Raw genomic sequence first — 27,517 nt, forward strand, 5'->3', positions numbered from 1 at the left:
GCAATCTGTGGAAGAAGTGTGTGTACGTGTGAGTGTGTCCAAAGTAGGAGGATCGAGAGGCGGCTGTGGATGAATGAGGTGGAGAGAGTCTCTGTGAGAGTGGCAGGAGCTATGAGAGGAAGAGAGACAGATGGAGGCATTGAAAGGGGAGGAGAAGGGTAAGAGCAGTGAGAGAGAGAGGGAGATGATACTTAATATTAGGGCTGCAACTTATGGTTATTTTCAATTTTTCAATGTCATTTATTTTTTCGATAAATTGATTAGGTGTTAGTAGGGATGGGCGATATCGTCAAAATCTTCTATCACAGTATGTGTATGTCATGGTAATAACATCACTAATTAATTGTTCTGTAAAGCCAATGAGTGGTTATAATATCCAAATTGCACTTCATTAAGTTTGGTTATTTGTCATCTTTAATTGAAAATTCCTAGGAACAAAAAACAAAAATGCCTCACATGACACAACATGTGAGTTAGATACAAAAAGCTCAAATTAGTTAAACTAAAATTCTTTCAAAATGAAAGCTTTAAGGTTCCCGAAACAATCATTTTTATTGTTACAGGTTTCTGTATTTAGAGCTTCACTCTCCTCTTGCATGTCTGCCCGAATCACATTACCACGTAAGCCAGCAGGATTTGCAAGATCATGGGAAAATCCCAGCTATGATTTGCTACATATCCTGCCCTGAATAGCTTCTTGTAATTTTCTACCGCCTGACACATCTTTACCTTTGCACAATATATACAGTCATATTGCCCTGCCATAGTCCAACCACTTGTTGGAATATAAAATGTCAGCGAATGGTAAAAAATGTCAATCAGTGTTTTTCTAGGCCCAATGTTATGTGCTTAGATATCTTGTTTTATCAGTGATGAGTAAAGAAACCAGAAAATATTAACATCAAAGAAGAATCTGAGAATTTTGACTTTTTTTTTTTTTAAAGAAAAACGTTAGTATTTTTCAATCCTCACCCTATCTTCCCTTTTTAAAAAAAAAAAAAAAATCATCTGAGTGACTAGTGTAGACAACAATTTTTAAAATTTGTCAATTATTGAGTGAGACACTGCAGCTGCAGTGGTGAAACAGGCTGCAATGTAATTCCTGCGGGAAATTCAGCACCGATAATTTCATTCAGTTACAGGTGCTTGATTTGGCAACAGACAGGCTCAGGTGTTATAAGTTGGTGTTTAAATAAATAGTTGACAACTAAGTAATAAATTGTTGCAGCTCCACAAAAAATATGTATAATATAGTATAGTATATATAGTTTTTTGTTATAGCATGGAAGTGATTTGTACAGATGCCATATAACAGGAGAAAAGTTCCTGTAGCCATGTTCAAAAAATCTTGTGAAAAACCTCCCAAGAGATTGAGGATGTGATAGTAGCATATTGATGTCTATGCTTTTGGAAATTAGATGTTCAACAATCACATATAAGTGTGAAGTTTGAGTGTTCACATACTTCTGACCACGTAGTGGAGGCAGAGAAGTGCAAAAACACTGGTTAGAAGCTGACAGCACTCATGTTTAAATAACCGTCGCTGTGCAGGCCGGACACTGACAGCATGTCTGTATGGGGAGAGAGAGATCCAGCCCTATTTTAAGCCCCTGTTCCACTTAGTCCACTCAGGGAGAGAGGGAGAGAGGGAGAGAGAGAGGGAGAGAGAGAGAGTGTGTGTGTGTGAGAGAGAGAGAGAGAGAGAGAGAGAGAGAGAGAAATTTAACAGAATAAAAAAATATGAGAAATGAGGAAAAACCCTGCAAGACAAGAGGAAAAGAGGAATTAAAGGAAAATTAAAATGAAAGGGGAATATTAAAGACAAGGAGGAGGAGATGTTTCAACTTAGGTGAGGAATGAGGACACAGTTTATCTTTCTAGCTGCTGAGCAGACAAAAACCCTCCCTACTAAATGGACTTTCTTGCCAAAAACTCTTCTCACCAGAAAAAAAGAGCAACGGTGAAAACTTGAAAGTGAACCTGTCAGGGTCTGCGTGTGAAAGCGCCAAACAAAGACTCCTATTTCGAATACTGACAACCCACCCGTCTGTTGTGATGTGTCCGCAGGGGGGAGATCTGTTCGACGCCATCACCTCTGCCAACAGGTACACAGAGAGAGACGCCAGCGGCATGCTCTACAATCTGGCCAATGCCATCAAATACCTTCACAGCCTCAACATTGTGCACAGAGACATCAAACCAGAAAACCTGCTGGTGAGTTCACGCACACACAGTGGTTCTTGTGCATACTGTGTTCACCGTCATGTAACCTGCCGCAGTGTAGCCTCCCTCCTTTCTGAATGAACGGTGAAGTAATATCACTCACTCTGGACTCTCACAGAGGAGTGAGATGACTCATCCCTGCTGCCCTCACACCTCCCGCACACTCCTTCTCCAGCCTCCCTCGGATGTAGCTGCCCTCCCTCCTTCTTCCTTCTGTCCACCTCCTCGTTGTCTTCTCACCCTCTTTCCTCAACTGCTGTTCTTCATCCCCTCTTTTGCCCCTTTAACCACTTGTTACATGTGATGGTTGGGCCACACTTGTGAAAGAAGTTGGGAGCCATAAATCCAAAACAATGAGTTCAAAGACACTGAAGCGTCTGTTTATATTAAGATATGTCTTAAAGAAGCTTTAAAGTCATAGTTTTTTTGCAGTCATACTTTATTATAAAGTGCTCCTACACCAGTGCAAATGTTGATTGAAAGTCGCAGGAAGTGTGCACCCAATATGCTGTAATCAGATGCCTTTTACAAGCATTTAAACCTTTGAAATCTGAGCAAATTTATTTCAAAAACACAGGCAGAAAAAGCAATCAGCAACTTGGCATGAAATATCTCAGAACCCCCCCCAAAATTGTGAAAGTTGACGAGAAAATTACCCCCAAATTAGCTTTAAAAAGAGAGAGAATAATTTAAGAATGATCAGATAACTAGGGAAAAATATCAATAAAACTAATTATAATTCTATATTTAAAATTTGGAGAAAAAACATTAATATTTATTTTTATATTATTTCATCACTTTTTCAGGTAATTTCCTGCTCTTGTTCTTTTACTCTCTTTTTCTTTTTTTGCTTATTTCAGATACTTTTCTTGTAGGTTTTTACTAATTTCTTGCTTATATTGGGGTAATTTCTTGTTAAGTTACTCATTGCCTTTTTTCCATGTTTTTGTGAGAAATCAAGCCAATATGCTCTGGTTTCAAAGGGTTAAATCCACTATGTGTAGGATTTGAATATACCTGACTTTGGTGCCCCCTAGTGACACTGTAGCAGACCAACTTCAACTCCCTCACCAATTTGACCCAGGGACACTGATAATGCAAAGTTGAGGCTGCATCAGTCATCCCTGGGAAAGCTTTTTTTTCTTCAAACAAAAACTGAATCATTTGAAAGATGCTATATTCACATAAAAAATCTATACAGCCATTAGATGTCCTCTTTAATGGCATTTGTTGTATGCATATTTTTTGTATGTGCTTAGGTGTATGAGCATGCAGATGGCAGCAAAAGCCTGAAACTGGGAGACTTTGGTTTGGCGACTGTAGTGGACGGACCCCTCTACACTGTCTGCGGGACCCCGACATATGTAGCACCTGAAATCATCGCAGAAACAGGGTAAGAGCATCAGTATGAACCAGCCACACTGGCACAATGAGTCCTGTCTTAAAGGAGAACACCAACTAAATTAAGAATTCCAATATGTTATTTCCATGACCTAGTGAAGTTTAATCAACATTAATGTTAAAATCCCTTAGAGCCAGAAACCAGAGAATAAGTCTAGAGATGTTCCATTGACAATGATCGGAAGCCTGATTTTGTGGAGCCACATTTTGTGTGATTTTTTAATTCCCAAATAAGCATAATTCTACTGTTTTTGAGTTCTAATGTCTGAAACAGAAAATGTACCCATATACTCAGAATATGCCTTTGGGTGCTCTCAGTGTCATCTACAACCTCTTTCACTCACTCATTCATTGTCTATGGAGCAACCCCAGAATTTGTACCCTGTGACATCACAAATATGAGTTTTAGCACTCAAGTTTTTGGATTTTGGAGTTGATTTTTTCTAAAATTCTTTGACTCTCTTAGAGACCATAGGACTAACATTCAGGAATTTCGAAAATAGGCGAAGTTCACTTTAATGTAGCTGCAGGTGACAGCTGGAAATTTTTTCTATTCTCAACACAAAATTTTGAATTTTATGACGTAAGTCTAGATTTTAGGGTGGAAGCAGGGAACAGCGCCCTCAATATCTTTTTTAACATATAACAGAGGACTTTCTGTTATTTTGACAAAATCAAAAAAATTTACACCAATTGATGCCTCGAAGTTCACCAAAATGCAAATTAAGTGCTTGATGCTCAAAATTTTCTGGTAGAGGACTCCCAAACCCATATATGTGTTACAGTATATGTTGTGCATGTTCCTTTCTTTATCTTGATCTGTGCCTTTAAGTCATCATATTTCTTTGTCTTTGTGCAGGTATGGCCTTAAGGTGGACATCTGGGCAGCTGGAGTCATTACCTACATCCTGCTGTGTGGTTTCCCGCCTTTTCGAGGGTAAGCCAACATCAAGAGCCTCTCCTTGAAGTGAAATTTCAATATCACTTTTATATAGACACATTCACATGGACATATTTTGTTTTCAGGAGCAGTGACGATCAGGAAGTGCTTTTTGATCAGATACTAATGGGACAGCTAGAATTCCCTCTACCGTACTGGGACAACGTGTCAGAGACAGCTAAGGTGAGTGTCTGTGTTGGTATAAAGACATGATCTGTTTGTGGTTCCACATGTTGGAGGAAATTGACTTGACTCACCAGTGTTTGTTTGCTGCTGAAGGAGCTGATTCGATCCATGCTGGAGGTGGAGGTGGATCAGAGATACACGGCCCTCCAGGTGCTAGAGCACCCTTGGGTCACTGTAAGTATGGTGTTAATTGAACTCACATTTTTTGAGCTTCAGTGTTTTCCCATGAGCACTGAATTAATTTTCCTGTCCTCTCGCCTGATACAGGATGAGGGTCTATGTGAGAACGATCATCAGCTGTCAGTAGCAGGGAAGATAAAGAAGCACTTCAACACCAGCCCGAAAGGCAACGACACAACTGCAGGAGTGTCCGTCATTTCTGTAAGTCACCACTACAGTTCCCACAAACCAACTGACCTTTTAGATTGTTTGAAACTTTCTTTTTAGTTATTTTGTTCTGCTTTTTAAGATAGATAGGACTCTCTGAGTAAAGTTTGTCTTTCGTTGTTCAAGTGAACTGGTGTTTAGATTGATTGTGCCGGTTTCTCTTTGTGTTCAGTTGGATGACAGCTTTTCTATGCAGAGATCTGGGTCGTTGGATTTCTACCAGCACCCGGCCATGTACTGGATAAGGTACGCCAGGTTTCCATAGTTACACAAGCGGCTAGATGGTCAAAAACCAGCGCAAAATCAAAACAAAGCAAAAGCGTGTCTCTGAAATTGCTGCGGCCCTGCTGACTGGCTGCTGCTGCGCTGCTTTGACAGCTTCATGTTGTCCCTGCTCTGTGGTCTTTGTGCTTGGCTTTTTGCTTCTCCCCTTTCATCCCTCGCTGGCTGTAAACACATATTTCACACAGCACATGCATCGTTGTCGTCTGTCTTTTGCTGAACTCTTGTCACTGTGTATCGGTGTCTCCTGGTTTTGAGAGTGTGTGAATAAGTAGGTGCAGGTTACCCTTAAAATTACCCTTGTGAATGTTTACCCTCTCTTTCTGTTTACACAATTTCTTTGTGAATGCCGCCTTCCAAAGAAATAACCCTGTCTTGCCTGTCACAATTTCAGTGATTTTTTTTGATTGATGTCATGCTCCCTAGCTGACAGCCTCTACTAATACTTGAGCTTGCTATTCAGCTCCCATTGCTCCTGTTGTGTGACCTTATCCATTAATGATTAATGGAGAACTTGGAGAGTCATGGTTAAGTTAGTCATGAATTATCTGGTTGATATTAACAGTTTATTGGAGGAAGAGGAATCAATAAGAGACCTGCATATATTAATAAGAAATTAGCATTTTTAATGTTAAAAATGCTAATTGAGGAATAATTGAAGAGTTTTGAAGTTGATTTAAGTTATTCCACTTTTAATTAGCATTGATAAATATATTTTTATGATTAAAAAGATTATAGATCGCTGAATTAACTTACTGTTTTTGCTTTTGTTAATCCCTCTTCTGCCTGTCCTGTTAAATATCCATTAATAACTTTTAGTGTGGGTAAATAAAATCAGGCATTTGTTTTCAAACACATTTGTGAGAATAATTGCTAAAAACGTTTCAAAAGAATGCAAACTAGTACTGAACTGTGGCATTGGACCGTTAAACTATTTTTCACCATTTTTGTGTAGGATTTTTTGGGCGCCCATAAATCATGGCTCAATGATGCACTGGAGCCATCCTTATCTTGGCCCCTCCCCTGCACTATAGAAACACTATAGTGGATAACATCAGTGGTTCTCCTCCAACCCCCGCTCTATCGCTAGTTACGACACTTGCTTACCATAACCTACAGTGTGCTGGCGAGCTATTAGCTATTATTAATACCCACTCTCACCAGTCCACAAAATCAGCCACCCAACCCAAAAACGTTATGAATCATAGCAGCGCAGTTGTCAGGACTGAGGACTGAGTGACACGGCATCATTCTGTTTGTTTTTGAGAGAGAGAGTGACAGAAAGGGGGAAAAAGAGGGTGGGATGTGGACTATTGCATGCAATATTTTCATAAGTTAAACTTACCTGCAGTGCTGCTTTGTAACTTTGGCACACATAGATGCCACATTGACCATTTGCTAAAGGCTCGTTGCTGCGTCATGTCAGCATCACCATAAAAATTGGACCAGCTGAAAAATCCTGTTTCAGGGCAGAGAATGCATCTTATTTTTTTCATGATTCTGAAACCTTTTTATATTTTTTGATGATTTTTTTAATCATTTAAGTTTGGCTTGGTGAATAATAACACATTTTTCAAACTCAGAGCACATATTTATTCCTTTTTTCCCTGGAACTTATAAACCTGTTGAAGGCTCTCCTGGTCCTCCATACTGGATTTTCATCCATTGTGCTACTAGATCCCTGTGTCAGAGGATCTAATCACAATGCTCTTGTGTTCCTCCCTCTCTCAGGCCACCCCTCTTGATAAGGAGGGGCAGGTTTTCAGACGAGGACGCCACCCGGATGTGAGGCCGCTGCCTTTGCAGCTGAAGCCGACGATGATAACTGTAACAACATCAACAACTAAAACACAACGGGCGGAGCCTCCCAGTTGCCTCCCTGGTCTGCCCGTGGCCCCTTCCTCTCTGACCCCTGACACCTGCTCTGACCCTTCCCCAAACCCCAGCCTCCCATCTGACTCTGATGACATCTCCATCAGCTCAGCCAGTACCGTCTACTCCCCCAACTCGCCCTTCTAGAGAGGAGGTGGAGGGGAGGAGGAGGAGGAAGAAACAAGGAGATGAAATCCTCATCCAGCTCCTCCTTTTATGCGGAGGAGAAGGAAGAGGAGACATCAGCTTCCCCACAGTCTCTCACCTAAGGCTTGGGATGAACAGGGGAAAACTTTGAAGGGGAAAAAAAATCAGAGAGAACTTTTAGCTCCCCTCAATCCATCTTTCCACACCCGGAGGAGAGATCGATTAAAGGGTGGATCGAGGAAAAATAGGGTAGAGAGGTTGGGAGAAAGGCTAAAGAGGCAACAAGAAACGGAGAACATGAGGAAGAAGAAAAAATGCGTAATGAGGCGGAAGACTTTTTATTAATTTCTTTTCAACGTTCTCTCATCTGAGCACATGTTGCAGAGCTCAAGGAGCGAAAAGGGGTGACAGTATCGTTAACCCCTCAGTAATGATCCGGGCTCAACATGAAAACTTCCTGGTGGAGCAGCTCTACAAGGCAATATGAGAATATGGACCAATGTTCATGTTTTATTGAACCTTATTTACTCATTCTTTACTCACTGCATTTTTTATATGTATTGCCCTTTTTCATAAAGGACATGTTTTTGATTGACTTGTCCGAAGAGCTCTGTAGGATGAAATTAATGGAAAAGTGTGTAGAAAGTAGAGCTCAGAAACGTTAAAGTAGGGTACGTAGACTAATGTGGGAAATCGAGAGCTACAGGGTGTAGAGAAATGAGTTTTTTCTTACTATGTGTTAAATTTAGTGTTTATAGGGAAAAAAAAGATAAATGACAGATCAAAGACAGCACTTGTGCTATGATTTCTGTGCTCCACACAGTTTTGGCGATGCCTTTCTGTAATGTTGGATTGCAGTATTACAGTTTACATTTTACACAGACTGCTATTAAGAAAATAATGGTGCATTCGATCCCTCCTTGTAATTTTGCTTCGTTCATGACATTTCGATACACATAATTAAGCAGTATTCGGGTGCTTGTGTAGCAAACTTAACATTTTTTCCTCAATGCACACAGTTTCACAATCATTCTGAACTGATATCATTTTAATCTTGATATTTTGCGATGCTCATTTACACATATAAAGCCTTGTTTACATTTTTTTTCCAACACTAAAGGCATATTTCATCCACATATTCCAGCAGTTAAAGGTATAATTGTTGCAGCAGGTGTACCACTGAGGAAATGTTTTAGTTGGTAAATGTGTACAATTAGCTGTATATGAAGGCTGCCTATTTGCACAAAGTACTGCAGTCTAGGTGCAGTCAAACAGAGACAGTATGGATGCCAGAGAACCAGCAGCACCTTTGGAAAGCAGTACAGGTATAAAAGGATGGAGGAGGGTTTATTTCAGCTCTGTACAACCTCATTCATGGCTTCATTTATTCAGATGAAAGCATGACAGACATACAGTAGCCTATTCTTATAAAAACAAACAAACAGTGCTTTCGTGATGAGGTATCGTTTATATGTTATGTAAATAACATAATTTCATTTATTTTGATAGTTCACAATACAGTATATTTCTTTACAAGTAGTAAGTCTATGAGAACTCTAATAAAGCAGTCATACATGTGTATCAGCAAAGAAAAAAAAACCTAGAGGAGATCATGAAATGAAATGATGCAGGCGAGTTTAAGAAGACCATTTCCACCTGACATTGTATTGCCTGAATGAATCTTCACAGACAAATCGAGAAAAGATGAGACCATCATCTTTGCTCCTTGTCAGACACTGGGAATGATGTCCTGTAAATGGATTTCCAGTTACTGATGCAAGATAACAGAGAGGAGAAGCCAGAGGAGTGAGAGAAGTGCAGTGATTTCTTTTTTTTAACAGATGATCTCCCTGCAATCGTCACACTTGTCTGTAAGTTTCTGTATTTATTCTCATTGCTACAAATATACAGTAATGTGCCGCCATATTGACCAGATCAGTATGAACTTATTGTGCTGTTGAAATCCATTCTCTCCAGCACATGGGCACATGTGGTTTACCAAAGTGCTCTCACAGCTGCACCATAATATTACAATCTGTTGCAATACCAATACCTGTACCTCTGTTCAACAATGGTCTGTCAATAATAAGAGTAATAATTAAAATATGGCTCAAAAATTGTGTCTCCTTTATGCGGGTTTAATGGGGTTTAATGTGTTTAGTAGGTGCAATATTTTAAAACTGTAAAAGAGACAAAAAGTATGTGAAAACTGTCATTTTATAGTATAACTAAAATGTCATTAAAATCTGGCACTATATAATGTCAAAAGTGTCATAGTATGGTATGACATTAAAAAATGTCATAGTATTGACATACTATGTCAAAGTTGTCATAGTTTAGTATGGCATAAGAAATCCTTATGTTGTCATAGTATTGTATGGCATAAAAAGTTTCATAATAATGACATTTATGAAAAAGATTCCTTGGATAATGTAAAATGTCATGAATGTAAAACTTAAGTATGTAAAAAAAAAGTGCAATACAGATTGCCAAGAAAGAGCCCATATGTGACATGGTATAGAATGTCAAAAATGTAATAGTATAGTATGACATTAAAAAACATGTCAAATGTTAACATGTCAAAAAAGTCATAGTGTGGTAGGTAAAAATATCAGAGTATAGCGTTACAAAAAATTACATACTATATGTTAAACATGTTGTAGTACAATAAGACATAAAATATATTATACTTTAGTTTGCCATGCAGGATGACCTCTGCTCAACCCATCTCAATTTTGGCAAGGTGCTGGAAACAATTCATTTGATTCTGAGCTTTTGGTCTGTCACACCTAATTAGAGTATGTGTGCTTACTATAGTAAGACATAAAAAATGTCAGAGTATAGTATGATTTTTTTTTTTAATAGTATAGTATGACAATAAATATCATTTACTAGAATGTAAAAAACATCAATATATAATACGTCAAAAATGTGGTGGTATAGTATGAAATACAGAATATAATTATTGTAATGGAATGATATGACATAAAAAAACAACAACCAAAAAACAGCAAATTAAAAAACAGAATAAAACATTATAACTGAAATTATTCTTGATTTATTCTTGCTTTGAAAAAATCAAATCAGAGGCAGAATAACCCAAAAGCAATATAATGATAGGAGCCAGACAGTAAAGGCGAATAAAGTCCAGATAAGGAAGAATTAAACAAGAGAATAGAGATAGAAACATTTTAGAAAAATACAATAAGAATACTAATACTACTTATAAGAAAAATTAAAATAAGATTAAGAAGAACAAGAAGAACAGGAAGAAGCAAGATCAAGACAGAATAAGATGATAAGTTCAAAGAAACATTAAAAGACAAAAGAGATAACATCACATAAAAGCAAAAAAAAAAAAAAAAAAAGGTTTTAAGAGGTGATTTTAAAAAAGTCACTGATTCTGTAAGGCTCATCTCCTCAGCCAGGTCATTCCAAAGCCGAGGGGCCCTTATTACTGTAAGCTGTCAGTTGCTTTAAGAATGTGAAGGGTAGGGTTTGGGGTAGAAAACATATTATTTCTGATTTGTGTTTTGAGCTGAAAGTATTTTTTTTTCCTTTTTAGTGGATAAGACGGAGTAAGTAAGAAAGGGGACAACATACATGAAAGGGCCAAGGCCAGAGTCGAGCCCATGGCTGCTGCGGCAAGGACAAAGCCTCTGTACATGAAGCACCCACTCCATCAACTGAGCTACTGGGCACCCCAAACCAAAGGTAATTTTGTACCACCTTTGTGCGTATTGTCCTGTGGTGCACCACTCTCTAAACTGCTCCACAACCCAACTTTCCAGCTCTTACAACCAAACAGAAGGTCGCTTACTCTCGGAGCTGCCGCCGCATCTCCGTCTTAGCCTTCATCTTCTTGAGTTGAGCCCTCATCCTCAACCTTACCATCTTCTGGGTTGTGGCTGGGCGAGAGTGTAGCTCCCAACTCACATACAGATTTGCTACCTGCCAAGCCGCCAGCATTAGCTGCGTGTGTCTCTACTCCGCTTTTGTTGTTTTTCCAACTCAGCTTTTATGTAGTGAATCCAAAATTATCAAGCAATGAACTCATCAGATCTCAAGTGTCAATCAAGGGGTCTCAGACCCCCCTGAGACTCCTCGTATTTCGCACCCAGATTATGACATATTAAAGCTAAATGTTGGGTTGAAACCACTTTTTCTAAAACTTTTACTCTAATTTTTTTTCATAATTGGAAGGATACAGATTAGGTTTCTTTAAAAGTGGTTGGACCCACAGCATGGTTGGAATAAGAGGGAAAAAAACTCCTTCTCAACTGTATAAAAAAACCTCTATTAGAAACTTAATGGGAATAAAATCAAGGCTTTACACAGTTTGTTTCATCTAAAGAATGATTTCTGAAAGAGGACAGAGAAAAGAGAGAAAAAGAATGCTCTTAACTTGAACTACTTTTTGATAGTTCTTCATTGTGTCTTTCCAGATCATATGAGATACATGTCAACCCGTCATTTCATTTTCTTTCCCTTTTCCTACAGTCTCTCTTTATTTTTCTGTGTGGAGTTGTTTAGCCAGGTTTGGGGTGTTGTTTTTTGTTTTTTTTTGTAAACGAATGGGGCAATAGAGTCCAGGACAGTCTGATAGGTGTAGGTAAAAAGAGAGACATGCTTCTCCATGTTAAAATTTGGATTAAAAGCACCCATAAGAACCTCAGAAAATTTGCTGGCAGACATAGCAACACAGAGTTAAAAATCTGGCAGGGGACAGATGTGCTTTGATTAAAAGGTGTTGGGTTGAAACCAGATTGAATGAAAATGCTTTGTGATCAGACCCACAAAAATAATGAATGATGAAAAATAATACAATAGCATGTCATCCCTAATAGAAAAAAAACCTTGGTATAATAGGACAAAAACATTGGAAAAAGAAAGTTACAATACAGTTGCATGTTGTCAAATAAAAGTAACAAAAAAAGTCATACTATAGTATGTTGTCCAAAATAGCATAAAAAGTCATACTATAGCATGTTGTCTTGAATAGCATTGAAAAGGCGTAGTAAAATCTGTAATCCAAAAAAACAAGTAAAAAAAAAAACTGTCGCCCAAAATAGAATATAAAAGTCACAGTCCAGTATGCCTATTAAAATAACAAAAAGTCATAGTACAGTATGTTGTCGACCATACTATTAAAACCATATAGTGTTTTATATCATCTGAAATAGCACAAATCACTCAAGCTATAGTACGCCATTTAAAATAGCAAAAAAAAAAGTCATGCTATAATATGTTGTTCAAAATACCATTAAAAATTTATACTAAGCATGTTGTCTAAATATTATAGGAAAATCATACAACAGTATGTCATCCCAATTAGCATTAAAAAAAATTGTAGTATAGCATTGTGTCCAAAATAGAATTAAAATGTGGGAGTATAGCAGGTTGTTAAAAATTACGTTAAAAGTCAAAGTATATCATATTGTTAAAAAGCATAAAAAGTCATAGAATAGTATGTTGTCGAAAATAGTAAAAGAAAAAAGGCATACTGTAGTGTGTTGTTCAAAATAAAATAAAAAAAGTCAGAAAAGAGGATGTTGTCAAAAATAGCATGAATAAGTCATACTATAGTATGCGGTTCAAAATACCCCCCCCCCCTCCTCCAAAAAGGCAAATAAGAAAATGTTGTCAAAAATAGCATAGAAAAGTCAAGTATAGAATGTTTTGAGGTGTTTTTAGCTGTTTTTGGGACATGCCATTTTTTCACATTTTAGCCTTACTATAGCCTTGCCTTTTCGCTCATTTTTTCAACATACATTATTTTGCTGTTTTTGGTAGTTTTTGCACCAATCTATGCTATGGCGTGTCTCGGTATGCTATTTTATGCTGTTTTGAGGTGTTTTCAGCTGTTTTTGGGACATGCCATTTTTGATATTTTAGCCTTACTATAGCCTTGCCTTTTCGCTCATTTTTTCAGCATGCATAATTTTGCTGTTTTTGGTAGTTTTTGCACCCTTCTATGCTATGGCGTGTCTCGGTATGCTATTTTATGCTGTTTTGAGGTGTTTTCAGCTGTTTTTGGGACATGCCATTTTTGACATTTTAGCCTTACTATAGCCTTGCCTTTTCGCTCATTTTTTCAACATGCATTATTTTGCTGTTTTTGGTAGTTTTTGCACCCTTCTATGCTATGGCGTGTCTCGGCATGCTATTTTATGCTGTTTTGAGGTGTTTTTAGCTGTTTTTGGGACATGCCATTTTTTGACATTTTAGCCTTACTATAGCCTTGCCTTTTCGCTCACTTTTTCAACATGCATTATTTTGCTGTTTTTGGTAGTTTTTGCACCCTTCTATGCTATGGTGTGTCTCGGCATGCTATTTTATGCTGTTTTGAGGTGTTTTCAGCTGTTTTTGGGACATGCCATTTTTTCACATTTTAGCCTTACTATAGCCTTGCCTTTTCGCTCATTTTTTCAGCATGCATTATTTGGCTGTTTTTGGTAGTTTTTGCAAAAATCTATGCTATGGCGTGTCTCGGCATGCTATTTTATGCTGTTTTGAGGTGTTTTTAGCTGTTTTTGGGACATGCCATTTTTTGACATTTTAGCCTTAGCCTTGCTTTCAGCTCATTTTTTCAACATGCATTATTTTGCTGTTTTGGTAGTTTTGCACCCTTCTATGCTATGGTGTGTCTCGGCATGCTATTTTATGCTGTTTTGAGGTGTTTTTAGCTGTTTTTGGGTCATGCCATTTTTTGAAATTTTAGCAAGGTAAGTAAGGCTAAGATGTCAAAAATGGCATGTCCTCAAAACAGCAGAAAACACCTCAAAACAGCATAAAATAGCATGCCGAGACACGCCATAGCATAGAAGGGTGCAAAAACTACCAAAAACAGCAAAATAATGCATGTTGAAAAAATGAGTGAAAAGGCAAGGCTATAGTAAGGCTAAAATTTGAAAAAATGGCATGTCCCAAAAACAGCTAAAAACACCTCAAAACAGCATAAAATAGCATGCCGAGACACGCCATAGCATAGAAGGGTGCAAAACTACCAAAACAGCAAAATAATGCATGTTGAAAAATGAGCGAAAAGGCAAGGCTATAGTAAGGCTAAAATGTGAAAAATGGCATGTCCCTAAAACAGCTAAAACACACCTCAAAACAGCATAAAATAGCATGCCGAGACACGCCATAGCATAGAAGGGTGCAAAACTACCAAAAACATCAAAATAATGCATGTTGAAAAAATGAGCGAAAAGGCAAGGCTATAGTAAGGCTAAAATGTGAAAAAATGGCATCTCCCAAAAACAGCTAAAAACACCTCAAAACAGCATAAAATAGCATGCCGAGACACACCATAGCATAGAAGGGTGCAAAAACTACCAAAAACAGCAAAATAATGCATGTGGAAAAAATGAGCGAAAAGGCAAGGCTATAGTAAGGCTAAAATGTCAAAAATGGTATGTCCTAAAAACAGCTAAAAACACCTCAAAACAGCATAAAATAGCATGCCGAGACACGCCATAGCATAGATTTTTGCAAAACTACCAAAACAGCCAAATAATGCATGCTGAAAAATGAGCGAAAAGGCAAGGCTATAGTAAGGCTAAAATGTGAAAAATGGCATGTCCCAAAAACAGCTGAAAACACCTCAAAACAGCATAAAATAGCATGCCAAGACACACCAAAGCATAGAAGGGTGCAAAACTCCCAAAAACAGCCAAATAATGCATGTTGAAAAATGAGCGAAAAGGCAAGGCTATAGTAAGGCTAAAATGTGAAAAATGGTATGTCCCAAAAACAGCTGAAAACACCTCAAAACAGCATAAAATAGCATGCCGAGACACACCAAAGCATAGAAGGGTGCAAAACTACCAAAAACAGCAAAATAATGCATGTTGAAAAATGAGCGAAAAGGCAAGGCTATAGTAAGGCTAAAATATGAAAAAATGGCATGTCCCAAAACCAGCTAAAAACACCTCAAAACAGCATAAAATAGCATGCCGAGACACGCCATAGCATAGATTTTGCAAAACTACCAAAACAGCCAAATTATGCATGTTGAAAAATGAGCTAAAAGGCAAGGCTATAGTAAGGCTAAAAATCAAAAATGGCATCTCCCAAAAACAGCTAAAAACACCTCAAAACAGCATAAAATAGCATGCCGAGACACACCATAGCATAGATTTTTGCAAAACTACCAAAACAGCCAAATAATGCATGCTGAAAAATGAGCGAAAAGGCAAGGCTATAGTAAGGCTAAAATGTGAAAAATGGCATGTCCCAAAAACAGCTAAAAACACCTCAAAACAGCATAAAATAGCATGCCGAGACACGCCATAGCATAGAAGGGTGCAAAACTACCAAAAACAGCAAAATAATGCATGTTGAAAAATGAGCGAAAGGCAAGGCTATAGTAAGGCTAAAATGTCAAAAAATGGCATGTCCCAAAAACAGCTAAAAACACCTCAAAACAGCATAAAATAGCATGCCGAGACACGCCATAGCATAGAAGGGTGCAAAAACTACCAAAAACAGCAAAATAATGCATGTTGAAAAAATGAGCGAAAAGGCAAGGCTATAGTAAGGCTAAAATGTGAAAAAATGGCATGTCCCAAAAACAGCTAAAAACACCTCAAACCAGCATAAAATAGCATGCCGAGACACGCCATAGCATAGAAGGGTGCAAAACTACCAAAACAGCAAAATAATGCATGTTGAAAAATGAGCTAAAAGGAAAGGCTATAGTAAGGCTAAAATGTCAAAAATGGCATGTCCCAAAAACAGCTGAAACACCTCAAAACAGCATAAAATAGCATACCGAGACACACCATAGCATAGATTGGTGCAAAAACTACCAAAAACAGCAAAATAATGCATGTTGAAAAATGAGCGAAAAGGCAAGGCTATAGTAAGGCTAAAATGTGAAAAAATGGCATGTCCCAAAACCAGCTAAAAACACCTCAAAACAGCATAAAATAGCATGCCGAGACACACCATAGCATAGAAGGGTGCAAAAACTACCAAAAACAGCAAAATAATGCATGTTGAAAAAATGAGCGAAAAGGCAAGGCTATAGTAAGGCTAAAATGTCAAAAAATGGCATGTCCCAAAAACAGCTAAAAACACCTCAAAACAGCATAAAATAGCATGCCGAGACACGCCATAGCATAGAAGGGTGCAAAAACTACCAAAAACAGCAAAATAATGCATGTTGAAAAAATGAGCGAAAAGGCAAGGCTATAGTAAGGCTAAAATGTGAAAAAATGGCATGTCCCAAAAACAGCTAAAAACACCTCAAAACAGCATAAAATAGCATGCCGAGACACGCCATAGCATAGAAGGGTGCAAAAACTACCAAAAACAGCCAAATAATGCATGCTGAAAAATGAGCGAAAAGGCAAGGCTATAGTAAGGCTAAAAATGAAAAATGGCATGTCCCAAAAACAGCTGAAAACACCTCAAAACAGCATAAAATAGCATGCCGAGACACACCATAGCATAGAAGGGTGCAAAACTACCAAAACAGCCAAATAATGCATGCTTAAAAAATGAGCGAAAAAGGCAAGGCTATAGTAAGGCTAAAATGTGAAAAAATGGCATGTCCCAAAAACAGCTGAAAACACCTCAAAACAGCATAAAATAGCATGCCGAGACACACCATAGCATAGAAGGGTGCAAAAACTACCAAAAACAGCAAAATAATGCATGTTGAAAAAATGAGCGAAAAGGCAAGGCTATAGTAAGGCTAAAATGTGAAAAAATGGCATGTCCCAAAAACAGCTAAAAACACCTCAAAACAGCATAAAATAGCATGCCGAGACACGCCATAGCATAGAATATTGCAAAAACTACCAAAAACAGCAAAATAATGCATGCTGAAAAAATGAGCGAAAAGGCAAGGCTATAGTAAGGCTAAAATGTCAAAAATGGCATCTCCCAAAACAGCTAAAACACCTCAAAACAGCATAAAATAGCATGCCGAGACACACCATAGCATAGATTTTTGCAAAAACTACCAAAAACAGCCAAATAATGCATGTTGAAAAAATGAGCGAAAAGGCAAGGCTATAGTAAGGCTAAAATGTGAAAAAATGGCATGTCCCAAAAACAGCTAAAAACACCTCAAAACAGCATAAAATAGCATGCCGAGACACGCCATAGCATAGAAGGGTGCAAAACTACAAAAAACAGAAAAGTAATGCATGCTAAAAATGAGCGAAAAGGCAAGGCTATAGTAAGGCTAAAATGTCAAAAATGGCATGTCCCAAAAACAGCTGAAAACACCTCAAAACAGCATAAAATAGCATGCCGAGACACGCCATAGCATAGAAGGGTGCAAAAACTACCAAAAACAGCAAAATAATGCATGTTGAAAAAATGAGCGAAAAGGCAAGGCTATAGTAAGGCTAAAATGTCAAAAAATGGCATGTCCCAAAAACAGCTGAAAACACCTCAAAACAGCATAAAATACAATGCCGAGACACACCAAAGCATAGAAGGGTGCAAAAACTACCAAAAACAGCCAAATAATGCATGTTGAAAAAATGAGCGAAAAGGCAAGGCTATAGTAAGGCTAAAAGATGAAAAAATGGCATGTCCCAAAAACAGCTAAAAACACCTCAAAACAGCATAAAATAGCATGCCGAGACACGCCATAGCATAGATTTTTGCAAAAACTACCAAAAACAGCCAAATTATGCACGTTGAAAAAATGAGCGAAAAGGCAAGGCTATAGTAAGGCTAAAATGTGAAAAAATGGCATCTCCCAAAAACAGCTAAAAACACCTCAAAACAGCATAAAATAGCATGCCGAGACACACCATAGCATAGATTTTTGCAAAAACTACCAAAAACAGCCAAGTAATGCATGCTGAAAATGAGCAAAAAGGCAAGGCTATAGTAAGGCTGAAATGTCAAAAATGGCATGTCCCAAAAACAGCTGAAAACACCTCAAAACAGCATAAAATAGCATACCGAGACACGCCATAGCATAGAAGGGTGCAAAACTACCAAAAACAGCAAAAAAATGCATGTTGAAAAAATGAGCAAAAAGGCAAGGCTATAGTATGGCTATAGTATGGCAAAAATGGCGTGTCCCAAAAACAGCTGAAAACACCTCAAAACAGCATAAAATAGCATGCCGAGTCACGCCATAGCATGGAATGTTGCAAAACTACCAAAACAGCAAAATAATGCATGCTGAAAAATGAGCGAAAAGGCAATGCTATAGTAAGGCTAAAATGTGAAAAAATGGCATGTCCCAAAAACAGCTAAAAACACCTCAAAACAGCATAAAATAGCATGCCGAGACACGCCATAGCATAGAAGGGTGCAAAAACTACCAAAAACAGCAAAATAATGCATGTTGAAAAAATGAGCGAAAAGGCAAGGCTATAGTAAGGCTAAAATGTCAAAAAATGGCATGTCCCAAAAACAGCTAAAAACACCTCAAAACAGCATAAAATAGCATGCCGAGACACGCCATAGCATAGAAGGGTGCAAAACTACCAAAAACAGCAAAATAATGCATGTTGAAAAATGAGCGAAAAGGCAAGGCTATAGTAAGGCTAAAATGTGGAAAAAATGGCATGTCCCAAAAACAGCTGAAAACACCTCAAAACAGCATAAAATAGCATGCCGAGACACACCATAGCATAGAAGGGTGCAAAAACTACCAAAAACAGCCAAATAATGCATGCAAATGAGTGAAAAGGCAAGGCTATAGTAAGGCTAAAATGTGAAAAAATGGCATGTCCCAAAAACAGCTAAAAACACCTCAAAACAGCATAAAATAGCATGCCGAGACACACCATAGCATAGAAGGGTGCAAAAACTACCAAAAACAGCCAAATAATGCATGTTGAAAAAATGAGCGAAAAGGCAAGGCTATAGTAAGGCTAAAATGTCAAAAAATGGCATGTCCCAAAAACAGCTGAAAACACCTCAAAACAGCATAAAATAGCATGCCGAGACACGCCATAGCATAGAAGGGTGCAAAAACTACCAAAAACAGCAAAATAATGCATGCAAATGAGTGAAAAGGCAAGGCTATAGTAAGGCTAAAATGTGAAAAATGGCATGTCCCAAAAACAGCTAAAAACACCTCAAAACAGCATAAAATAGCATACCGAGACACGCCATAGCATAGATGTTTGCAAAAACTACCAAAAACAGCAAAATAATGCATGTTGAAAAAATGAGCGAAAAGGCAAGGCTATAGTAAGGCTAAAATGTCAAAAAATGGCATGTCCCAAAAACAGCTAAAAACACCTCAAAACAGCATAAAATAGCATGCCGAGACACGCCATAGCATAGATTTTTGCAAAAACTACCAAAAACAGCAAAATAATGCATGCTGAAAAAATGAGCGAAAAGGCAAGGCTATAGTAAGGCTAAAATGTGAAAAAATGGCATGTCCCAAAAACAGCTGAAAACACCTCAAAACAGCATAAAATAGCATGCCGAGACACGCCATAGCATAGAAGGGTGCAAAAACTACCAAAAACAGCCAAATAATGCATGCTGAAAAAATGAGCGAAAAGGCAAGGCTATAGTAAGGCTAAAATGTGAAAAAATGGCATGTCCCAAAAACAGCTGAAAACACCTCAAAACAGCATAAAATAGCATGCCGAGACACGCCATAGCATAGAAGGGTGCAAAAACTACCAAAAACAGCAAAATAATGCATGTTGAAAAATGAGCGAAAAGGAAAGGCTATAGTAAGGCTAAAAGGTGAAAAAAGGGAAGGTCCCAAAACAGCTAAAAACACCTCAAAACAGCATAAAATAGCATGCCGAGACACGCCATAGCATAGATTTTTGCAAAAACTACCAAAAACAGCAAAATAATGCATGTTGAAAAAATGAGCGAAAAGGCAAGGCTATAGTAAGGCTAAAATGTGAAAAAATGGCATGTCCCAAAAACAGCTGAAAACACCTCAAAACAGCATAAAATAGCATGCCGAGACACGCCATAGCATAGATTTTTGCAAAAACTACCAAAAACAGCCAAATAATGCATGTTGAAAAAATGAGCGAAAAGGCAAGGCTATAGTAAGGCTAAAATGTCAAAGAATGGCATGTCCCAAAACAGCTAAAAACACCTCAAAACAGCATAAAATAGCATGCCGAGACACACCAAAGCATAGAAGGGTGCAAAAACTACCAAAAACAGCAAAATAATGCATGTTGAAAAAATGAGCGAAAAGGCAAGGCTATAGTAAGGCTAAAATGTCAAAAAATGGCATGTCCCAAAAACAGCTAAAAACACCTCAAAACAGCATAAAATAGCATGCCGAGACACGCCATAGCATAGAAGGGTGCAAAAACTACCAAAAACAGCAAAATAATGCATGCAGAAAAGATGAACGAAAAGGCAAGGCAATAGTAAGGCTAAAATGTGAAAAAATGGCATGTCCCAAAAACAGCTGAAAACACCTCAAAACAGCATAAAATAGCATGCCGAGACACGCCATAGCATAGAAGGGTGCAAAAACTACCAAAAACAGCAAAATAATGCATGCAAATGAGTGAAAAGGCAAGGCTATAGTAAGGCTAAAATGTGAAAAAAATGGCATGTCCCAAAAACAGCTGAAAACACCTCACAACAGCATAAAATAGCATGCCGAGACACGCCATAGCATAGAAGGGTGCAAAAACTACCAAAAACAGCAAAATAATGCATGTTGAAAAAATGAGCGAAAAGGCAAGGCTATAGTAAGGCTAAAATGTGAAAAAATGGCATGTCCCAAAAACAGCTAAAAACACCTCAAAACAGCATAAAATAGCATGCCGAGACACGCCATAGCATAGAAGGGTGCAAAAACTACCAAAAACAGCAAAATAATGCATGTTGAAAAAATGAGCGAAAAGGCAAGGCTATAGTAAGGCTAAAATGTCAAAAAATGGCATGTCCCAAAAACAGCTAAAAACACCTCAAAACAGCATAAAATAGAATACCGAGACACGCCATAGCATAGAAGGGTGCAAAACTACCAAAACAGCAAAATAATGCATGTTGAAAAATGAGCGAAAAAGGCAAGCCTAAAGTAAGGCTAAAATGTCAAAAAATGGCATGTCCCAAAAACAGCTAAAAACACCTCAAAACAGCATAAAATAGCATGCCGAGACACGCCATAGCATAGAAGGGTGCAAAAACTACCAAAACAGCAAAATAATGCATGTTGAAAAATGAGCGAAAAGGCAAGGCTATAGTAAGGCTAAAATGTGAAAAATGGCATGTCCCAAAAAACAGCTGAAAACACCTCAAAACAGCATAAAATAGCATGCCGAGACACGCCATAGCATAGAAGGGTGCAAAAACTACCAAAAACAGCAAAATAATGCATGTTGAAAAAATGAGCGAAAAGGCAAGGCTATAGTAAGGCTAAAATGTGAAAAAATGGCATGTCCCAAAAACAGCTAAAAACACCTCAAAACAGCATAAAATAGCATGCCGAGACACGCCATAGCATAGAAGGGTGCAAAAACTACCAAAAACAGCAAAATAATGCATGTTGAAAAAATGAGCGAAAAGGCAAGGCTATAGTAAGGCTAAAATGTCAAAAAATGGCATGTCCCAAAAACAGCTAAAAACACCTCAAAACAGCATAAAATAGCATGCCGAGACACGCCATAGCATAGAAAGGGTGCAAAACTACCAAAAACAGCCAAGTAATGCATGCTGAAAATGAGCAAAAAGGCAAGGCTATAGTAAGGCTGAAATGTCAAAGAATGGCATGTCCCAAAAACAGCTGAAAACACCTCAAAACAGCATAAAATAGCATGCCGAGACACGCCATAGCATAGAAGGGTGCAAAAACTACCAAAAACAGCAAAATAATGCATGTTGAAAAAATGAGCGAAAAGGCAAGGCTATAGTAAGGCTAAAATGTCAAAAAATGGCATGTCCCAAAAACAGCTAAAAACACCTCAAAACAGCATAAAATAGCATGCCGAGACACGCCATAGCATAGATTTTTGCAAAAACTACCAAAAACAGCCAAATAATGCATGCTGAAAAAATGAGCGAAAAGGCAAGGCTATAGTAAGGCTAAAATGTGAAAAAATGGCATGTCCCAAAAACAGCTGAAAACACCTCAAAACAGCATAAAATAGCATGCCGAGACACACCAAAGCATAGAAGGGTGCAAAAACTACCAAAAACAGCAAAATAATGCATGTTGAAAAAATGAGCGAAAAGGCAAGGCTATAGTAAGGCTAAAATGTGAAAAAATGGCATGTCCCAAAAACAGCTGAAAACACCTCAAAACAGCATAAAATAGCATGCCGAGACACGCCATAGCATAGAAGGGTGCAAAAACTACCAAAAACAGCAAAATAATGCATGTTGAAAAAATGAGCGAAAAGGCAAGGCTATAGTAAGGCTAAAATGTGAAAAAATGGCATGTCCCAAAAACAGCTAAAAACACCTCAAAACAGCATAAAATAGCATGCCGAGACACGCCATAGCATAGATTTTTGCAAAAACTACCAAAAACAGCCAAATAATGCATGTTGAAAAAATGAGCGAAAAGGCAAGGCTATAGTAAGGCTAAAATGTGAAAAAATGGCATGTCCCAAAAACAGCTAAAAACACCTCAAAACAGCATAAAATAGCATGCCGAGACACGCCATAGCATAGAAGGGTGCAAAAACTACCAAAAACAGCAAAATAATGCATGTTGAAAAAATGAGCGAAAAGGCAAGGCTATAGTAAGGCTAAAATGTCAAAAAATGGCATGTCCCAAAAACTGCTGAAAACACCTCAAAACAGCATAAAATAGCATGCCGAGACACGCCATAGCATAGAATGTTGCAATAAAGCAAATCATTTGTCCCCAAAACAGCTGAAATCCGCATAAAATGGCGTGCTGAGAAACGCCATGGCACAGAATGTTACAAAGTCGAGCAATAACACCATAATATGGAATGTCGAAAAAATGACCCAAAAAGAAATTCAATAGTATGGTGAAAAATGTCAAAATATGACATGTCTAAAAAACAGCTGAAAACCGCATAATCAGCGTGCCGAGATACATCATGGCATAGAATGTTGCAGAAACATCCCAAAAGATCCTTATATTGCATCTTTAACAAAAGACAGAAAATGCCATACTATAGTATGGCTAAAAATGTCAAAATATGAAATGTCCAAAAAACAGCCAAAAACCACATTGTATAGCACAGTGGTACTCAAACTTTTTTTCTGTAATGCACCTTCTTTAAAATATTGTTTTCAGCCAAGTACCCCTTGATCAGTGCAAAACATTTTTGGTAGAAAAAAAAAGACTTACAACACAGCGCTGTTTGATAAGTGCCTGATTTATTAAACAACATTGTAAATGAAACACACTTTCAAATTTCACACATTTGAAAAAAACTCATTTTCAACATTTCAAATGTAAAGAAACCATGACTTAATTCATAGCGAATCATTTCTTCTAACATCATGCAGTGTTTCATACATAGGAATGTTTAATAAGCACAGCTGAACTGAAATTGAATATTGAATATAAAATTAAGCTTATGAATTTAGATTAATATTTTTTCAAACTTTTTATAACATTAATATTTTTTAGGAGTTATGCATGACTACTTTTTTTTTTTACTACCAGTGCCATTTTGGGAATCCTGTGCTTTAGTATGACTTTTTGGTGCCATTTTGAGCCCTGTGCTATAGAATGAATTTTTGGTGCCTTCATGGGCCCTTAATCGCATCTCATCCACCCCACTCTCCTGCGACCGGACATTAGCCAGAAGAAGGCTTGATAGAGGAACAGCTCTCAGTCCAAGTTGGGTCAGCCTCGCCCTGATGCCGATTCTCCTTCCCTCTCTTTGTCGGGTGCTTTCGGTTTCATTGCTCCCCACTGGTCTAACTTGCCGCTCAGCACATGCCTCTGGTGGGGATCCTCTCACAGTCTGCTGCATTCAGTCCAAAACCCACACAACTTTTCCTGATGTTGATAAGTGCCTCTCCATCGTAGTAAAGTCGTGCTTCAGCAGAAGGGGTCATGGTATCAAATAAAAATAGAAAAATATGGCAAAAAAGTAGCAAGGATTTCAGAAGCTACTGGCTGCTGCGTCTATATGCGCTGCCGTCATCTACGTTTTTAATTATCCATGTTCAGTTTAAAGCCCAAAGACAAAGTTCACCTAAATCAGTTTGCTGTAGTCCATACTCCTCCCCAGTCTGCTTGTCACTGCAGAACTACCTGATCCAAACCAAAACCCAAACCATATGTGATTCATCAGGGGGAGCAGGTCCTCCATTAATCACATTACTTGGCCCAGTGCCACCTCACCAAGAATTATCTCATGGGTCCAACCCCTTATAGAATGACTTTTTGAGGCAAATTTGGGCCCTGTGCTATATAGTATGACTATTTGATGCCATTTTGGACCTTGTGCTATAGTATGACTTTTTGGTGCCATATTGGACCCTATGATATAGTATGATGTTTTAAGGTGATTTTGGGCCCTGTGCTATAGTATGATGTTTTGAGGTGATTTAGGGCCCTGTGCCATTATTTGACTTTTTGAGGCAATTTTGGGCCCTATGCTGTAGTATGACTTTTTGAGGCAATTTTGGGACCTGTGCTATAGTATGACTATTTGGAGTGATTTTGGACCATATGCTATAGTATGACTTTTTGGTACCATATTGGGCCCTGTGTTATAGTGTGACTCTTTGAGGCTATTTTGGGCCCTGTGTTATAGTGTGACTTTTTAGATGATTTTGGGTCATGTGCTATCGTATGAGTTTTTGGTGCGATTTTGGTCCCTGTGTCATAGTATGACTTTTTGGTGCCATATAGGAACTTGTGTTATAGTATTATTTTTCAAGGTGACTTTGGGCTGTGTGCTATAGTACGAGTTTTTGAGGAGATTTTGGGCCCTGTGCTAAAGTACGACTTTTTGGTTCCATTTTGGACCCTGTGCTATAGTATGATAGTATGTAGTATGTAGTATGAGTCCTCTCCCCTGTGTGAAAGGGGAGAGGAAACTGCCATTAAAGGCATCAGCAGTTAGCAAGGTTTTAAGTGGCTGCAATGGAAATCCACACTGGATAGATAACTGGTAGTCTATCAGATTATTTCAATCCCTAGAGTCTATTAATGCCTGCAGTGGTTAAGACAAATTCTTAAAACATTAAGCGGTCAGAAAAGCAAATCTAGATGTGTGTGAGGAAAGAGAGGATGTGCTACTCACCAGTACCCCCACCGCTACTGGTGAGCTCCCTCCTCTGGGCGTACTGGGCAAGTGGTGACACAGTTACCAGCCTGGCTGCAGTAAAGGCAGTCACCAGTCCAGGATCTCCTCTGCTGAGAGCTTGGCCTGACCCAACTGCATGGGCTCTTCGGGTGTTGAAGGGGCATCAAGGTTGTGCATTGTGTGGGAGTTTTCTGAGCTGTTGGAGATTGTTGGGGCATGGTGAGTTAGTGAGAGATGAGGGGCCGCCAGCAAGATGGTCCAAGCGCATTTCTGACATTGTGTCCTCGTCCTGTCTTTCACTCTGGTGGTAAGAGAAAGCAGAGACTTTAAATCGTCAGTTAAGTCACGTGTTGCAAGCTAGACTTTTGACCGTTCAGTCATGCTTTACCAAAAAAACTTACATAATGCTTCCTAATACCAATGTAAATCTACTGCTTCAGTCCAGAAGTCTACAGAAAAGTCTGCTAGACTCTTCCCCACTATTTCAGATTTAGGAGCCTGCCCGAGGCATCTCCCATGTAGTCTGGGTGATCGAGAATGGATTTAATAATCTTCACAAAATCCTTAAATGATACGTTGTCTAGAAGGTTAGCTCACTGATATGCTAGTGCTCTTCCCCATATTATCCCAGCACATACTGTACCTTATCTTCATGATATCAGTAGTAAAGGTTAATGGTCGCTGACTAAAAACCATGCAACATTGTAGCAAAAAGCCTCTGCATTGGTTGCAATCACCTGTGAACGGTGCTGGGTCTGTGGCGTATGACTCCCTCTTAATTGGTGACGTGACTGCTGGTGTCAGAGCAGCCGACTCCAGCTGGGGCTGAGCAGGTGGTGGAGCTGGGGAGGCAGAGGAAGTAAGGAATGACACTAAATCTGCATTGTGTCACCTGATTCAATAGAGCCTGGTTCTGTTGTGCTTACGTTTGCGAGTGTTTATCTGTCTTGTTCCAGCAGGTTTCCTTGTATGGTGAGTGTGCACTGCATGTTGCTGATTTCTGAATCTGAGCTAGCTGGGTCCATGATGGTCAGTCCTTTCTGTTATGAATTAACCAGGACAGACAGGACCCAAACACTGAGACTCAGAGACAAAGGCAAGAAGTCAGACTATAATATAGAAATCCAAAATTGCATAAAAAGTCATTATAGACTATATTACATCATTCAAATTAGCATAAAAGGTTAAATTATGCTGTGTCATCCAAAGTAGCATTAAAAAGTCACACTATAGTTTTTTTGTACAAACATGAAAATGTCATTATACAGTAGATGTATAGTATTTCATCCAATTTAGCATTAAAAGTCATAATATATTATGTAATTTAACATAGCATAAACAAGTCATACTATAGTATGTCGTTAAAAATAGCATAAAAAATAGTTGTGCAACATTTAGTTAAAAGCAGACAAGAAATGTCACACTATATACTGTTGTCTAAAATTGAATAAAAAGTCATACTGTCAAGTTGTTCAAAATAGCATAAAACGGTCATAGTATAGTATGTTGTCAAAAAACAACATAGAAACATCATACTATAGTATGTCGTTGAAAATACCAGAAAAAACAGTTGCATATACTTCGTTGTCCAAAGTATCATTAAAGTCATAGGCTACAGTAGTATGTTGTTAAAAACAGCATTTAAAAAGTCAGAATATAGTATATAGTAATGATACTTTATGTGCCATCCGTGTAATAAAGGTGGGAGACACCTTGTTTCTGAATGATCTGACTTGAAAGGAGCATTTGGAAAACAACAGTGGACCAAAAGTGGACCCTGGAGGAACCCCTTAGTGAAGATGAGCAACAGAGGAGATGGTACTTTCGACAACAATGGAGAAGGTTCTATTTGAGAGGTAAGTATTTAGCAGTTGTTTCCTTTAAACTAACCCAGGATTTAGATGTTGCA

At 38.2% G+C, this 27,517-nt stretch overlaps 1 protein-coding gene and 1 long non-coding RNA gene across 4 annotated transcripts in view; one reads left to right on the top strand and one right to left on the bottom strand.

The window, feature by feature from the left end:
* dclk1a (doublecortin-like kinase 1a) overlaps positions 1 to 9,555 on the top strand; it is a 64,622-nt gene extending 55,067 nt beyond the window's left edge. For 2 of the 3 annotated variants that reach the window (XM_042498805.2, XM_088088252.1), the window contains 7 exons: positions 2,068 to 2,214; positions 3,483 to 3,616; positions 4,484 to 4,561; positions 4,651 to 4,747; positions 4,844 to 4,924; positions 5,018 to 5,131; positions 7,151 to 9,555. In XM_042498805.2, coding sequence (XP_042354739.1) covers positions 2,068 to 2,214; positions 3,483 to 3,616; positions 4,484 to 4,561; positions 4,651 to 4,747; positions 4,844 to 4,924; positions 5,018 to 5,131; positions 7,151 to 7,438 — 939 coding nt within the window. In that variant the 3' untranslated portion in view covers positions 7,439 to 9,555. Of the gene's footprint in view, positions 1 to 2,067; positions 2,215 to 3,482; positions 3,617 to 4,483; positions 4,562 to 4,650; positions 4,748 to 4,843; positions 4,925 to 5,017; positions 5,132 to 5,309; positions 5,384 to 7,150 lie in introns of all 3 variants that reach the window. The other variant, XM_088088253.1, reaches the window with a different exon arrangement.
* A 14,152-nt stretch (positions 9,556 to 23,707) lies between these two features.
* Positions 23,708 to 27,191, bottom strand: LOC148187290 (uncharacterized). The gene is made up of 4 exons (XR_015778932.1): positions 26,535 to 27,191; positions 26,346 to 26,450; positions 25,606 to 25,909; positions 23,708 to 24,390 (listed from the first exon to the last, which is right to left on the bottom strand). It is a non-coding gene; the product is annotated as an uncharacterized LOC148187290 (long non-coding RNA).
* Positions 27,192 to 27,517: the final 326 nt, after the last annotated feature.

The sequence above is a fragment of the Plectropomus leopardus genome, chromosome 15, assembly GCF_026936395.1.
Source record: "Plectropomus leopardus strain MGB_pleo_1.0 chromosome 15, ASM2693639v1, whole genome shotgun sequence".
Classification (NCBI taxonomy): domain Eukaryota; kingdom Metazoa; phylum Chordata; class Actinopteri; order Perciformes; family Serranidae; genus Plectropomus; species Plectropomus leopardus.